Source organism: Pyricularia grisea (genome assembly GCF_004355905.1).
Source record: "Pyricularia grisea strain NI907 chromosome Unknown Pyricularia_grisea_NI907_Scaffold_2, whole genome shotgun sequence".
NCBI lineage: Eukaryota > Fungi > Ascomycota > Sordariomycetes > Magnaporthales > Pyriculariaceae > Pyricularia > Pyricularia grisea.
In genome coordinates this window covers 1,832,973-1,846,167 of record NW_022156717.1, presented here as the reverse complement: position 1 = coordinate 1,846,167, position 13,195 = coordinate 1,832,973, and the positions used below count along the sequence as shown (strand labels likewise).

Here is a 13,195-nt window from a genome sequence, read left to right as displayed (position 1 = left end):
CTTCCTTATTCTGTGCATTGGAATGGCTTGCATTTACCCTAATTGAGGCTTTCCAGTCAAGCAATCATCAATCTCCCGACGCTCTACCGCTCAAGTAGGACAAGGCAAGGTAGGAACCCACCTATTTAAGTACAGTAGTGCAACCGAGAGAGTAGGTAGACCCCTGCCGACATCTCCAACATGCCCCTCAGCTGTGACGTCTAAATCTCGTCCCTTTTCCGGGGGAGAAAAGCAATCTAAAATTCCCCAAGCATCACCTACAAAGTTATTGCCTGACAACCTACCACACTTAATTTCCATTGAACCATACCGATCAACAAACCGACCCCCCCGATATTCAGTCAAATCACAAGGCGGTTAATATAAGCTCTTTACATCTGGGGGAAAAAATATAATGAACAATTTCGGCGTCGTCGAGGTCGCTAGCACGCGCACCACAAACGCGCCAGGATGGGCATACGTCCCAGACACGGGCATCAACCCGGCCGTCGCCGCGCTGCAGCCCACAAACCGCAAGCGCGCAGCCCGCAATAACCGCGCCTCCGGAAAACCGAGCCTCACAGACCTGTCGGCACGGCAAGAGGCTGCTGTGCGCAAGGAAGTCGAGCAGCTGGACCGGGATGCATTCAAGGATGCTGCCATCGCTGTACCAGCACGCACTGGTGGGAGTAGAGGTTGGTAGCAAGCTCAGGCATGAAATTTTTGGGCCCGAATAGTATCATGGCGAGACGGATAGTATCTTGCACAAGCTAACATATGCCTATTTCTACTCACAACAGCTTCCAACAAGCACACACCCAACGTCCGAAAGATTCTTATGTCGCAAAAGACATTTGCCAACCACGTCAGCGACTACGAAGCTCTCCAAGGCTCCGCCGATGCCACCTCTTCGGCCACCACGCCGCGTCCCTCGCAACCCCACACACCAGCAGCGTCGACGCCGGCGCCCACAAGCCGAACAAGCAGCTCGACAAACAAAAAGAAGAAACCAGCACCCGCCCCACCGCAGCCGCCACAACCGCCAGCCGCTCCGGACGTTGACGACGTCGACATGACCGACGCCCCGCCCTTGCAAGGCGACCGGACCATTCTACCCCCTTACACAGGCAGGACGCCCGCCCCTCACCGCCTGGACGACGACCCGTTGCTGAAAAGTCACGTCCCTAAAGTTCCAACGGACGATGACCTCCGGCCTCTATTGCTTGCCCCGCCCATGCCCTACCCAGAATTGATGGCACGCGCGAGCGCCGCAGAGGGTGAAAACGACGAGGAGGACGACTCATCGGCCCGCAGAAGGTACCCGATGCGTGTGTTCTGTTCCGTGTGCGGATATTGGGGCAAGGTCAGGTGCATCAAATGCAACACACGCGTGTGCGCGCTTGACTGTCTTGAGGTGCATCGTGAAGAATGTGTCACTAGGTACGGGCTGTAACGAGATACTCGATTCCTTGAGTATCTGTTGACGGTGGAACCGTACTCCTCGCGAAGTTTTCGTTTGTACTGTGCTATACTGTACTACCAATATCTTGATACCCGTAGAGCAATTTAAAACCGAATGTTTCATTGTTTTGTACATTCATGTCGCAATTTCCTAGGCTAGTCTGGCTATTCTGTACTTTCACATGCGGCTCCGTCGTCTGTCATACATGATCAACGCGCGGCCCGGAATCTCGTTCGTATGAGTTTAGGGTGATCGTCCCACCCAAGGCACTGGTAGGATACACCAAAACAACGCAGATATTGAAGCCCAAGACACTGCACAACCAGGCAGTTCGGTACGTATGAAATGAGATGTTTTCTTTCGTGTTATATACAAGGCTCTGTGATCTATGTGTTTCAGGATATGTCCTAGTTGAAGAAAAAGAAGAAAGTTGTAACACGTGGGTTAACAGCTTGCAAAGCGTTTCCCAATGACCCTCCAATCCGAACGAATTCTTCCCCGATGTTCCCTCTCTCGATATCCCTGTTGCGTCGACGCCCCATGAAACTCGTACAAACGTAAACCGTTCCAAGAAGTGTGCGGAACATGGGGATCAAGATAGAAAAAGAAGAAAAAAATAAAGAATGACAAAAGAAAAAGAGCACGCTCGCCTGCCCCTAAGGTGATGAAAGGCCCCAAATGCAAAATGGTATTTCCCCCATGTCATGAAAAATACAATACTCGCAAACAACACAGCCCCAACAGGAGCCACAGACCGCTGATAAAGTCTGGATAGTTAAAAAAAAAGAAAACCAAAACTCTAAACACCTCATTGTATGTTGAGTGTAAAGTTAACATCTCCAGATGAGGCGCCCCCGACGCATGTCCCGCTCATGGTTCCAGTGGGGCAGGCGTCACGGGCGGCGCGTACACATTGTTCCCAGCGGCCTTTTGAGATGTTGATGGTGGCGCCCTGCTGAGCAGCCTTGAGCTCGAACTTGGCGGAGCCTGACTCTCCCGTCGTCTCCTGTGGCGAGCCCTGGCACTTGGTGATACTGCCAGCTATGCCCCCGCAGATTGCAAGCTCAGCGACGTTTTGGTCATGGAAGACGATACGACTTTTTGTTTTGGTAAAATGTGAGTATGGAGGTGAAGACTTTTGAAACTGTAGGAAAAAAAAGATTCAGATATTGGGACAAGGTAACTTACGCATTCGGGTCTATGCACTTGACATCAGTGACAGCATTGGAGTTGACAGAGTTTGAGGCGCGCATCTTGAGGACCTCGAAGTGCTCCTGCGGAACGCCGACGTTCTTGTGGCCGTGAGGCATTGGGCGAGCATTGGCGCCCATGGCTGAGATGGCCAGCAAGATGGAGGTGAAGATAGTCTGGTATTGCATTTTGAATATGATTTTCCGAGTCGGATGTGGCGAGTTGGGTAATAGTAGTTGCTAGACTTGAAACAGCTCGACTATATGTTGGAAGAAAACCACCAATTTTTCGGAAATGACTGTCTTCGTGACCCTCTAAAGATGCCTGTGATCTTTACTTGCTCGATGATACTGAAGAGAATGAATCCTGTCTTTCTGCAACAGGAGCAAGCCGAAAGGAGAGTACCTAAGGTATGTATTTGAAGGCACAAAAAGGAGAGAATATTCACGTAAGGGAGTGGCTATGCTGCGGTTGGTGGGGGTGGTCGGGGGAATTCAAGAAGAAAAGGGCGGGCAATAAAAAAAAGGAAGGGAAAAAAGAATGTTCACAGAACTAGTGACTTGTCCGGAAGTCAAAAATATTGTCAAACCAAAGACACAGTCTGTCGGTGAAGATGGAAAAAAAAAAAAGAAGGGAGTGGGGGGTTGGGCAAAGTGTACGTGTACAGTATGACGAATGGAAAAAGTGAGAGGAAAGTGAAAGAGAGAGGAACAAACTAAGTTTTATTTTAGACTAGTAATGACAGCAAACAAAACACCCTTAACTATACCTTAACTATAAGTGCTACAAAATAAAAATAAAATAAAAAGTACCGAAGGGGGGGAAGAAATGGCCAGGATGGAGAACAACGTTCAATGAGCTGCCAGTCGGATTCCTAACGTCGTCTGATGTGGCACCGGGACGACCGACATGCGCTCCCGCCCCGTTTTTTTCCAACAAGAAAAATCGTTATCTGTTGCATCCCAAGGCTATTTTGCTCTAAAATTCCATGTTCCCCGACACACCGACACCCCTGATCACATACTATGTAATGCCAATCGTCTGTTCTTGAGATGAAAAGTGAGGGATATTCCGTGCAGAAGAAAGTATACTTGATACTACGACATATGTATCCGTAACTAATTTTCAATGATCCAAATGTCAATCCGAACATTCATACGATCCGTTTGTGCGATCTGCCATCCGAACGAAAAGAGCACACAAACGCCAACCTGACATTTCCAGGATCGTCGTGTTTCGTTCCACCAGCCGCCCTTTCTCCCTCAACCGCACCCCCGAAAACACCAGCCCTGCCCAATCCAAATACCTAACCATCAATACGCCCAGCTTGATTACATTTCCCGATTGCCGATCCTAGGTGCGAATTCTCTCCAAGGATACAAAATTTGGTTCGTCGATCCCTTTTTGCAACACAAGGTTCAATGTCGCAACAGCCACAAGTCCCATGTGGTTCGGAAAGGGGGTTGAAACGATACGAGTCGCCAATTTAGAGGGGCCGATGGAGAAAAAGAGACACCACATCCCGTGGGACCTCCGCGCAAAGCGCAAAGAAAAAAACCCCTGGGGGAGCGGGTAAGGCGGGAATCGAAAGGAGTGGAAGGGGGTTCCTGTTCCTGACTTTTGCATACCTGCTCCGCTCCGGTGAAGCCGATCGGATTAGGCAAGTACCCTACATCTGACCAATTACTACACTCGATCACACGAAGTAGCTGCTCCATTGGGGAATAAGTCCAGGAGGAATGGCACAATGTGAAACACCATCATAAACAAAAGATGGAGCAAACTTGCAGTCAACGAAGAAGAAAGATCCAAATTCTTTCGTTAATATTTCCCATCTTCTTTTTGGTTTCGACTTTGTTAATTTTTTAATCGACTGGCGCGGAGCCCCATCATGACATAAAAAAGACATTTTCAAAGGGACACATATATTAACAGATGTCATCCCTCTAATTCCCAATTAATTAGGGTTGGCGCATGCCCACTAAACTGCAATGCCTTGAGTAGTACTGTGGCGCTGACGCAATTAATATATACTGACTTTCAAGCGCGTCGTAATAATTCTCGCATTTTACCCTCGCCACCAGGCAGAATACTATATTTCCGCATCGCAGTATCGAGTATTCATTCCCTTGAAATATTTCAACAATAGTCATGCAATCGTCGCACCATATTAGGCAGGTAATCCGAAGCCAGTCACTGGTTGACGCCATTCATTATCTGCCGGGCAGCAATGAAGGATTGCCATTGGCATGCATGTCTGGCAAGGATTGGGAATTCTAGTACTCCAATATAGTTGGACCCGGTTGCCCTAATATCATCGACACAAAACGGCATCCAACGAATCAAAATAAAACCAGCTTCCCGATACGTCGATCTCGTGCCTGCCAAGCCTACAAATGAATGCCGTTGACAATGTATCTCGAGCGATCAATTTTGGCACGCATTGTTCAGGATGGCTCTTTATTCTACAGTATACTCCTGTTACATCTAAGCAAGCCCAACGCACTCCTGTGGACATGTCCAGTCTACTGGTAGACGCATAACAAATACCAACGACGATCATGTAGGTATATTGTACAACACGACCTCCCCCCAAAAAAGAGCCCATGGCTCCAAATCGAGCTTATCTACACTCCAGAACTCTTCCGCTGCCCACACACACCACATACGCCACAGTCACCGGCATTGACGTATGCGCTGCCCGCGCAGACATCGCTGCTACATCGCCAAGACTTGGCGTCGAGGCCTGGGTCGAGTACATTGGAGCAAACCGCACATCGGAAGGATCCTCGCTCATTGGCGAACGAGCAAACACAGCAAGTAGCAGAAGAAGGACCATGGGCATTGGTTCCCATGATTGGCGTGGATGATGATCCTGTTTCTGGCGAATCAGCAGGCCTTTGGGGGACAGGCGGTGAAGGTTGAGTTACTGTCAATCTCTCAGCTTTGAGTTTATCAGAGTTTTGTGGCCTATATGCTTTCGACGCTGACGCCGTGCTATCGCTTTTGGGAGCCATTTTGCCATCAGGTCGGTTACTTGATATTCGGCCTTTGCCACCAGTGATGCTCGGTTGGTCGCTGCTGAGTGAAGTTGTCGTTTTCAAAGTCGTTTTACGCCGCTCATCGTCGGTATCTGGCTCCGAAGCAGTAGAAATATCCTCTTCCTTGATGACAACTGGTTCCTGTGATTTTCCTTTTGACGGTCCAGCAGCTGAAGGTTTCCCCCTAAATGTCGACCGCAGCTCTGCCAGTTCTTGCCTAGCATCCTGATCATCTGGATTCTCGTCCTCGCAGACCTTTACCATACCATGGCCATTGTTGTCCACAAGCGTCGTCTTGCCGTCAATATCGACCGCATCCGGTAGTCCCGGTTCACCCGGCTCGTCCTCGTAATCCTCGTCTGTGTCGGGTTCGGAAGCGGTGGAAACATCGTACTCATCCTTGATGGTGATCGGCTCAGTGTTTAACTGGGTCTGTTTCTTCTCCTTCTTCACCGCCGGTTCCGGCTCTTCACTCTTCTGTTGTTGCCCGAACCGCGCTAAAGCAGCCGCGGCCCTCAGCTCCCTTCCACGCTTGCTACCAGCAACCCTCGGCTTTGCGGCCGTCCGTTTGCCCTTCTCCAGCTCAGCCTTGACGCCCTGGTCCTCGCCCAACGCCACGCCGCCCTTGCCAAACTTCTTCAAGATCCTGCGTTCCTTCTTCTGCTGGTACGTCAACTCCGGACCTTTCCTCTTGCGCCGCCGAGAGCGGTAAGTGCCGCCGCACAGGTGCTCGGGCAGCGGCTCGTCCGGCAGCATCGTGTTAGCCTCCCAGTCGCCCGTCTTGAGCGATGTGCCGCGGCCCCAGAGGCCCTCTCCGGTGTAGCCCCGGCCCCAGAGGGTACGCATCTGGTCGGCGTACAGGTTTCGCACGGCCCAAAAGGCGCGCGAGTGGTTCATCTGCTTGCAGTGCGCGAGCTCGTGCATCATCACCATCTGCACGTGCTCAAACGGCAGCCACCGGCCAGTGAGCGGGGATCGGAGCACGAGCTGGATGACCTCACCCGCGTTGAAATTGCGGCCCCAGAACTCGCGGTTCGGCTCGTACTCCTCGAGCGACATGATAGATATGCTATGCTCTTTCATGATTGGTACTGTGATGTGGTTGTTAGTTCAAGAAATCGCCCCACGCGTGATGGAAGCAGAATTATTGCCATAGAAAAAAGCGAGGTACTAACCGCATTGTGCTGCAATGCGCTCCAGGAAATCCTGCGCAGTAGCTTCATTTGGGCCCTTTAACGGTTTTATGAAGATGACATTTGGGTTTGGTTGTGACTTTTTGGCATTGAGGCGTTGTATGCCGATAGGCATTCCCGGCAGGTTAGATCTAAATTACGGGGCCTAGAGCGACTTTGAGTACAATACGGAAAAAAGCGAACAGGATTGGCTAGAGCGAGGTAATTCACTAGGAGTTGGAATATAGATTGTCAGCGCTGTATTTGTTGATGAATGAAAGATTGATATGATGGCAGAGCCACGAATAGCTGAGGAATCTCCCGTGAAAGGCGCGATATGACAACGCCACTGTGGTGGGGCAAACTTGACTGTCGCTTCACGAAGTCAGCTGACTTAATCACCTCTGACCGTTTGATCCGGCTGTGTTCGGCGTGCATGAACGCCAAGTAGTATCGACCACGACAAGTTAGTCCAATGGCTTTGAGTTCAGTCCTCCACAACTACGTTCTTCTAGTCCTTTCGTAGTGTTCTGCGGAGCCGTAACTGCTTGAAACAGTCCGCTTCCAACTAGAAATATTTAGCACATCGGCCGCTGGGCGCCATTGGCAGAGAGAAATTGCCTGTAATTCGTCTCTATCACCAATTCGAGATATGAATACCGCGCCCTCCTGGACCCGAGAGTGCAGATAGCAGGTGTGAGATCGAACTTATTATCTCCAGCAGCCTTTGTATGCTACAATAACCCTCCGTTTCTGAACCCAACATAAAAGAACTAGAATCCCGACCCGTGAAAGTCGTGCTGTGATTCCCAAAAACGCCGTCTATTTCCTCCTCCGTTCCGTAGCCTCTATCCGATCCTCTAAAGTCGTCAAGTAGTTGCTCAACCGTTGCACAGAGGCTTGCAGGTTCTGGAATATGCGAATCAGTAGATAGTTAGCCAAGTCATCGGGACGATCTCCAAGGAGCATGAGGATGGTGGCTTCCGCTCCAAGGCCGGTAAATGACTAGAATGAGGGCAGGGACTCGAGAACCATCCGATGATGCTGGTCTCGCGCAAAGAGGGCCATTACGATCGTCTAGGTATGTGTTTGTGCCATGCTGCTGATGTGTGTATTTTTTTTCAGGTTGATGAGACAAGGAAAGTTATCAGATGCAGTAACGCACGTAGATATCTTCTGTCAGCAGGTCATTTGCCGCCTTGTACTCCTGGAGCACGTAGTAGTATACTCCGGAGCCGGCAAGAGTTGTGCCAAAAAGGAAACCGAAGAGGCTGTAGTTGCAACAGGTCGCGTGAGCAATTGAAACTGAGATGAAGCCTTCAGGAACGAGTGAGGGCTGTTTGAAGACCAATTGACAGCCAATTGAGCAACTTACCCTCCCCTGAAGGCACCGACGGGCTTGCGAGCGGGCAGTGTCGCATTCGAGACAGCATCGAATCGCCGTGTGGTCGTCTGGAAGCTGCGAGCTAACGGCGACGTGCGACCCAACACATGGGCGCCAGCTGAGAACAATCGAGATGACATTTTGTGTACAATGTATGGTAGATGAAAAAAGACCCAGGTTCGGCCCAGGTTCTTGGGTTTCGCGGGTGAGGGTGACAGACAACGATCTTGATGTTTGGTCTCAGGAAGTTGGTGGAGCCCTCCGGAATCAACAATGGCCGCGCGGAGGCGAGGACTGGAGTCGGGTGGGACGCGGTTAACAAGGCGGTCTGAGTCGGCAATACTCGTGCATTTCACTGAAGGGATGCCGTGGCGAACTAAGCAACTAAGCTACCTGCAAGTGTTGAACCCCTGCGCCACGCCAAGACCAACGCGGGGGCGGTTTGGGACGTGGAATACAAGTATTTTACACCTCGGTCAGGCCAAGTTTCGCAGGTGAGGCTCAACTGACCTGAATTCTATTTGTTTTTACTTTGCTCAGACTTGACAGGTTGATGGGTCAAAAACGAATCAATCTAAAATAAGAAAGACACTATCTTTTCTTTAGGTCATCTTCCTAATGGCTAGAACCCCATATAAAAAAAAGTGCAGCTAAAATTCATTCTGGTAACCTAAGATCTCGTGGTATTTTTTTTACATAAGAAGGAAATCATCAAGTGTACGTCAAGCGGCAAACGCTAAAAAGCGCTCTACAACTCATCGTGCTCATCCTTCTTCTTATCAGCAGCCTCGGTGGCCTTGGCTTCCTTGCTCTCAGCCTCCGTGGCAGCCGGGGCAACCGGGGTCTCCTTCTCGGCCTCAAGGGAAACCTCAGCCTTGTACTTGCCGTTCTCCTTGATAAAAGTGATCAAGTCCTCGACAGTGCGCGAACCGCTGTATGTAGCGGGCGAGTCCTTCTTACCAGCAGCGTAGAGCTTGATGGTGGGGAAACCCTGGATCTCGTCGGGAACATCGTTGGCAGTGGCGTCAACCTTGGCGATGACGACCTTGTCCTTGAACTCAGACTTCTGGTAGAGAGCACCAAGCTCCTCGTACTTGGGAGCCAAAGCCTTGCAGTGACCGCACCAAGGGGCGTAGAACTCGACAAGGACGTCCTTGGTGTCGTCGAGAACAATATCGTTGTAGTTGTGGGCAACGACGACGGTGACGGGACCATCGTTGGTCTCGGGAATAGGCTCGGACTTGACGCTGGGCTCGATCTTGCCGGCGACGAAGTCCTCGACAAACTTGGAGATGGCCTCGGTGGTGATCTCCTTGTCCTGGTCGAAGGGGAACTTCAAGTTCTTGACAGTCTCCTGAATGGCGAAGGCGGGGAACTTGTCGGCCTTCAGGTTCAGGTTACCAGCGTGGGCGCCAAAAGCCTTAGCATCGATAGTGGCGAAGTTGATGGCGCCACGGTGCTTCTCGGCGATGGACTTGATAGCGTCGCTGAGCGTGCTACGCTCCTCTGCGGTCTCAGCGAAGATGTACGCCAGAGGAATGCCAGCGGACATGTAGTCGGAGTATGTCTCGGGGCCAACCTCGCCAATCAAAGGAGTGGCAGCGGTCTTGGCAAACTTCTCAATCTCCTCAACGTCAAACTTCTTATCAAAGACAGCCTTGCCCTCATCAAAGTCCTTGTAAACAATAATGGCAGGAGCCTTAACACCCTCAGCCTCTGCAAGCTCGGCGTCGGTGCTGGTGCCGAAGGGATAGTTGTCACGGAGCTTCTCGGCAGCTTGCTTGAAGGTCTCACTCGACTCCTTGTCATCAACTGACAGATAAGCGACGACGACAACCTTGTCAGTCTTCTTGAACTCCTCGAGGCTGTCCTTGGTAACATCTGAAACGGCAGGCAACGACTGCTTGACCATGTACGAGATGATTCTAAATAAGAATTGCATTTGATCAGTAATTGGAACATTAATTGTACGACGCTTTTCGGGAGGCGTTATAAGCAACTCACGCGTCTTCCGTCCTCTGACCCTTGTAGGGGGAGACGTTGTCAAGGCCACGGAAGATCTTCAGGGTAGGGTAACCATCGACACCGTGTTTTTGGCACAGGTCCTGCTCCTCTGTGCAGTCGACCTTGATAAGCTTGATGTTCTTCTCCTTGAGGGAGGTGGCGGCCTTCTCATAGTGGGGAGCGAGAGCCTTGCAGTGACCGCTGTCAAATAAAACCGAATTGTTAGTGCTTGTCCAGGCTTGCAAAATGTCTGTGTGCGGATGGCAGGTACCAGGGTGATGCGGGGAAGATTGTCGGACGACGGAGTACTAGCTTACCACCACGGCGCAAAGAACTCGGCAAGTACGAGGTCGTTTTCCTTGACGTATGTGTCGAAGCTGTCCAGCTGCAGTTGGATAACATCTGAGACGGCGTCTGCAACGGCGTCTGCGACGGCATCTGCGGCGGCATCTGAAGCAGATACCACGGCGGCGGCCAAAAAGCCCAAGGCAAGGCTCTTGACGGTATGCATCTTGTATGGAGGAAAAATATGAATGTAATGCGCTTGATAACGGGAACAGCACTGAAGTTCCACCGTCAGTTGTGCGACTGGGTTGGATGTACAAGATTGAAGTTTAGGAAATGAAAAAGAGTTGAAAGGAGGGTTGTTGGGAAACCTTCAGTACTGGAGGCTTTTGTACCTGGTAGTCAAAGTGGGAAACGCCGTACATGCAAAGCTATGGGCCTTTTGAAGATCTGTTCCAATGCGGTTTGAAGGACACCTGTCTTTTTTCCAGGGACCAGTTGGGGTAAATGCTGCGCGGTCTGCTACACTCAGCCCACAGTATAAGGCAGCACATTTAAGGTGGGCGCATGCACGGAGTGGGGTCGGCGCAAGGGGAGAGCTCCCCACCAATTCCGCGCCAAGGCTGGACCAACCTTGCCAAAATTATGCTTGGCAACTCGGTCTGAGCTTTGTGGTGTGACGGGCTGCATTACCCTACAACCATCTCAAATTATTGCGCAAACTTGGGACACAGAACATTCCGTTTCCTAGTTTAGACAAGCCAGATCCCAGTACTATAGATGCAAACGAGGCCAAAGTAAAAACGCAAACTGATACTTGTCCTTTTATGGCAAGAACGGCAGAGAGCCTTGAAATTATGCCTGCGGCTGATTACCAGGGGCTCCACGTTCGCCCCCTCCATTTTTTTTTATTTTTATTTTTTTTGCTTTGTATTATAAATCGGAGGATGATGAGTGTTTCCATTTCGGGTGCGGCACCAAGAGCCACAGCCACATGGGCAAAAGAAAACCCTGATCTTGTAGATCGCAGAATATTTTTAGGCATGTACGGTGTACCACCGCTTTCACCCAAGAAACCATATCTGGCCTTGGCGCCACCGTTTTTGTGTGGTATATCTGGCCTCTGGGGACATATTTCGTGGTAATCTGCAGCTATATTCAGATAAGCTGACAATTGTGAGCGTTGGTCCATTTTCTGCCCTACCTTGGCTTATTGAGCCTGCGCGAGCTGGTAGGCCCAATTATCAGCAATTGAACACTTCTACAACTTTATCTCCAGTACTACTTCGTACAATACTTTATTGTGTTAAAAGACTGCCGAATGTCACCGGCTGACAAGGCTTGTCAATCTTGCCACAACGATTGATTACACTAGACTCGTTCGAGCGTAGTCTACGATCTGTATTCTTCAGCCTTTACAACTTACCGAGCATAGCAACGAACTCCCTTGTCCAAATGTCACAGCCACTATCAGGGCAACCTCGTACGGTCAAGCCGTACATTTTGTCGAACCCTGTTGTAAGCAGCCATCCCTAATTACTTACATACGGAGAAAAATTTGTACTTCTTCAATCCCATATCCCTGAACAATGAATACCACTGATACTGAAACGGCTTTTGCAGCGAGTAGTCATAGATAATAGTTACGCGATCCCCGACATTCCAACCCTCATGCGCACATGAGGTAGGTTCAACACTCATCCATTTATAGAAACCTGGGTAGGGTAGGTAGTCTTAATAATCTTGTTGCTTACACACGTAGCCTTTTACCCCATGTCAAATATCAACAAAATCTACGTCACCAAGGTTGTTACTGTCGGCTAGTTACTGTCTGTCTCCAGCATACATCTTATAAGATGATGACCAGTGTCACTGGTTGTCTAGTTCAATTGGGTACATTATTTGGTCCGTTCCCTGATTTGAAGTCGGGACAACGCCTCACCGTATATTTTGCCAAACTTGAAACAGCTTTGCTCAGCTACCACTTTTCCAATTGGAAAGCCACATGCGCCTTAGGTAAGGTAATCCACAATCTGTTCAAGCTCGAGGGCAGGATATTTTGGAAATGGAAGATATTTGGACTTTTGGGTACCTTAGTCCGTAAGGTAACCTACCTACCTAGGTACGGTAGAGGTAGGTACCCAAGGTTGACTCGAATAAGCCGTATTTCTTTTTTCTTTCTTTTTTTGTAATAGAACTCTTGAATCCTGCTGCTCTCGGCAGGTATGCTGTTGAGTGATGATGCCTTCCTTTCCCGGCCGAGTCGGGCCGCATTGGTGGTACCTGACAAGTCGGATAGGTGATTCGAGGCAGGTAACCGACCAAGCGGACCAGCACCTAACTCGAGAAACTCGATCGTTCCAAATGGATTGAGCTTCAACCTGCCTTATTTTGCATTCATGCCCCAGATGCTCGACGAGATGCTGGAACTCTAGCAAACCACATCACCAAGTCATCCATGCACCTTGAGCTCATACTATTTCTTGTCTTTGTCCGTGTTCCCTACCGCCACCGTTGTAACCACAAAATTGTTCCCATTACTTGCTTGCTTCACCCTGATAATCTTATTTGTGCCGGCGTCACCCAAAACTCTCGTGGCTCTCGAGTCTCTCACACTTGGCTTTCGGTCATTGTTGCTGGGCAGGCTGCTCGTCGGGGACCTGGGTGCTCTCTGCCG

At 50.1% G+C, this 13,195-nt stretch overlaps 5 protein-coding genes across 5 annotated transcripts; 1 reads left to right on the top strand and 4 right to left on the bottom strand.

Annotated features, from left to right (window-relative positions):
- Nucleotides 1–51: 51 nt before the first annotated feature.
- Nucleotides 52–1,575, top strand: PgNI_03123 (uncharacterized protein). The gene is made up of 2 exons (XM_031123178.1): nucleotides 52–674; nucleotides 780–1,575. The coding sequence occupies exons 1-2, from the start codon at nucleotides 395–397 to the stop codon at nucleotides 1,430–1,432; spliced, it is 933 nt and encodes a 310-aa protein (XP_030985337.1). The 5' UTR covers nucleotides 52–394; the 3' UTR covers nucleotides 1,433–1,575.
- A 218-nt stretch (nucleotides 1,576–1,793) lies between these two features.
- On the bottom strand, nucleotides 1,794–3,340 carry PgNI_03122 (uncharacterized protein). Its single transcript, XM_031123177.1, has 2 exons — nucleotides 2,630–3,340; nucleotides 1,794–2,538 (listed from the first exon to the last, which is right to left on the bottom strand). The coding sequence occupies exons 1-2, from the start codon at nucleotides 2,818–2,820 to the stop codon at nucleotides 2,250–2,252; spliced, it is 480 nt and encodes a 159-aa protein (XP_030985338.1). The 5' UTR covers nucleotides 2,821–3,340; the 3' UTR covers nucleotides 1,794–2,249.
- A 1,768-nt stretch (nucleotides 3,341–5,108) lies between these two features.
- On the bottom strand, nucleotides 5,109–7,139 carry PgNI_03121 (uncharacterized protein). Its single transcript, XM_031123176.1, has 2 exons — nucleotides 6,849–7,139; nucleotides 5,109–6,764 (listed from the first exon to the last, which is right to left on the bottom strand). The coding sequence occupies exons 1-2, from the start codon at nucleotides 6,979–6,981 to the stop codon at nucleotides 5,260–5,262; spliced, it is 1,638 nt and encodes a 545-aa protein (XP_030985335.1). The 5' UTR covers nucleotides 6,982–7,139; the 3' UTR covers nucleotides 5,109–5,259.
- A 6-nt stretch (nucleotides 7,140–7,145) lies between these two features.
- Nucleotides 7,146–8,581, bottom strand: PgNI_03120 (uncharacterized protein). The gene is made up of 3 exons (XM_031123175.1): nucleotides 8,221–8,581; nucleotides 8,011–8,116; nucleotides 7,146–7,754 (listed from the first exon to the last, which is right to left on the bottom strand). Exons 1-3 carry the CDS (start codon nucleotides 8,367–8,369, stop codon nucleotides 7,668–7,670), a joined length of 342 nt encoding a protein of 113 aa, XP_030985336.1. The 5' UTR covers nucleotides 8,370–8,581; the 3' UTR covers nucleotides 7,146–7,667.
- Nucleotides 8,582–8,765: 184 nt separating this feature from the next.
- PgNI_03119 (uncharacterized protein) lies at nucleotides 8,766–10,970 on the bottom strand. The gene is made up of 3 exons (XM_031123174.1): nucleotides 10,551–10,970; nucleotides 10,234–10,434; nucleotides 8,766–10,154 (listed from the first exon to the last, which is right to left on the bottom strand). Exons 1-3 carry the CDS (start codon nucleotides 10,742–10,744, stop codon nucleotides 8,978–8,980), a joined length of 1,572 nt encoding a protein of 523 aa, XP_030984149.1. The 5' UTR covers nucleotides 10,745–10,970; the 3' UTR covers nucleotides 8,766–8,977.
- Between the last annotated feature and the right edge of the window lie 2,225 nt (nucleotides 10,971–13,195).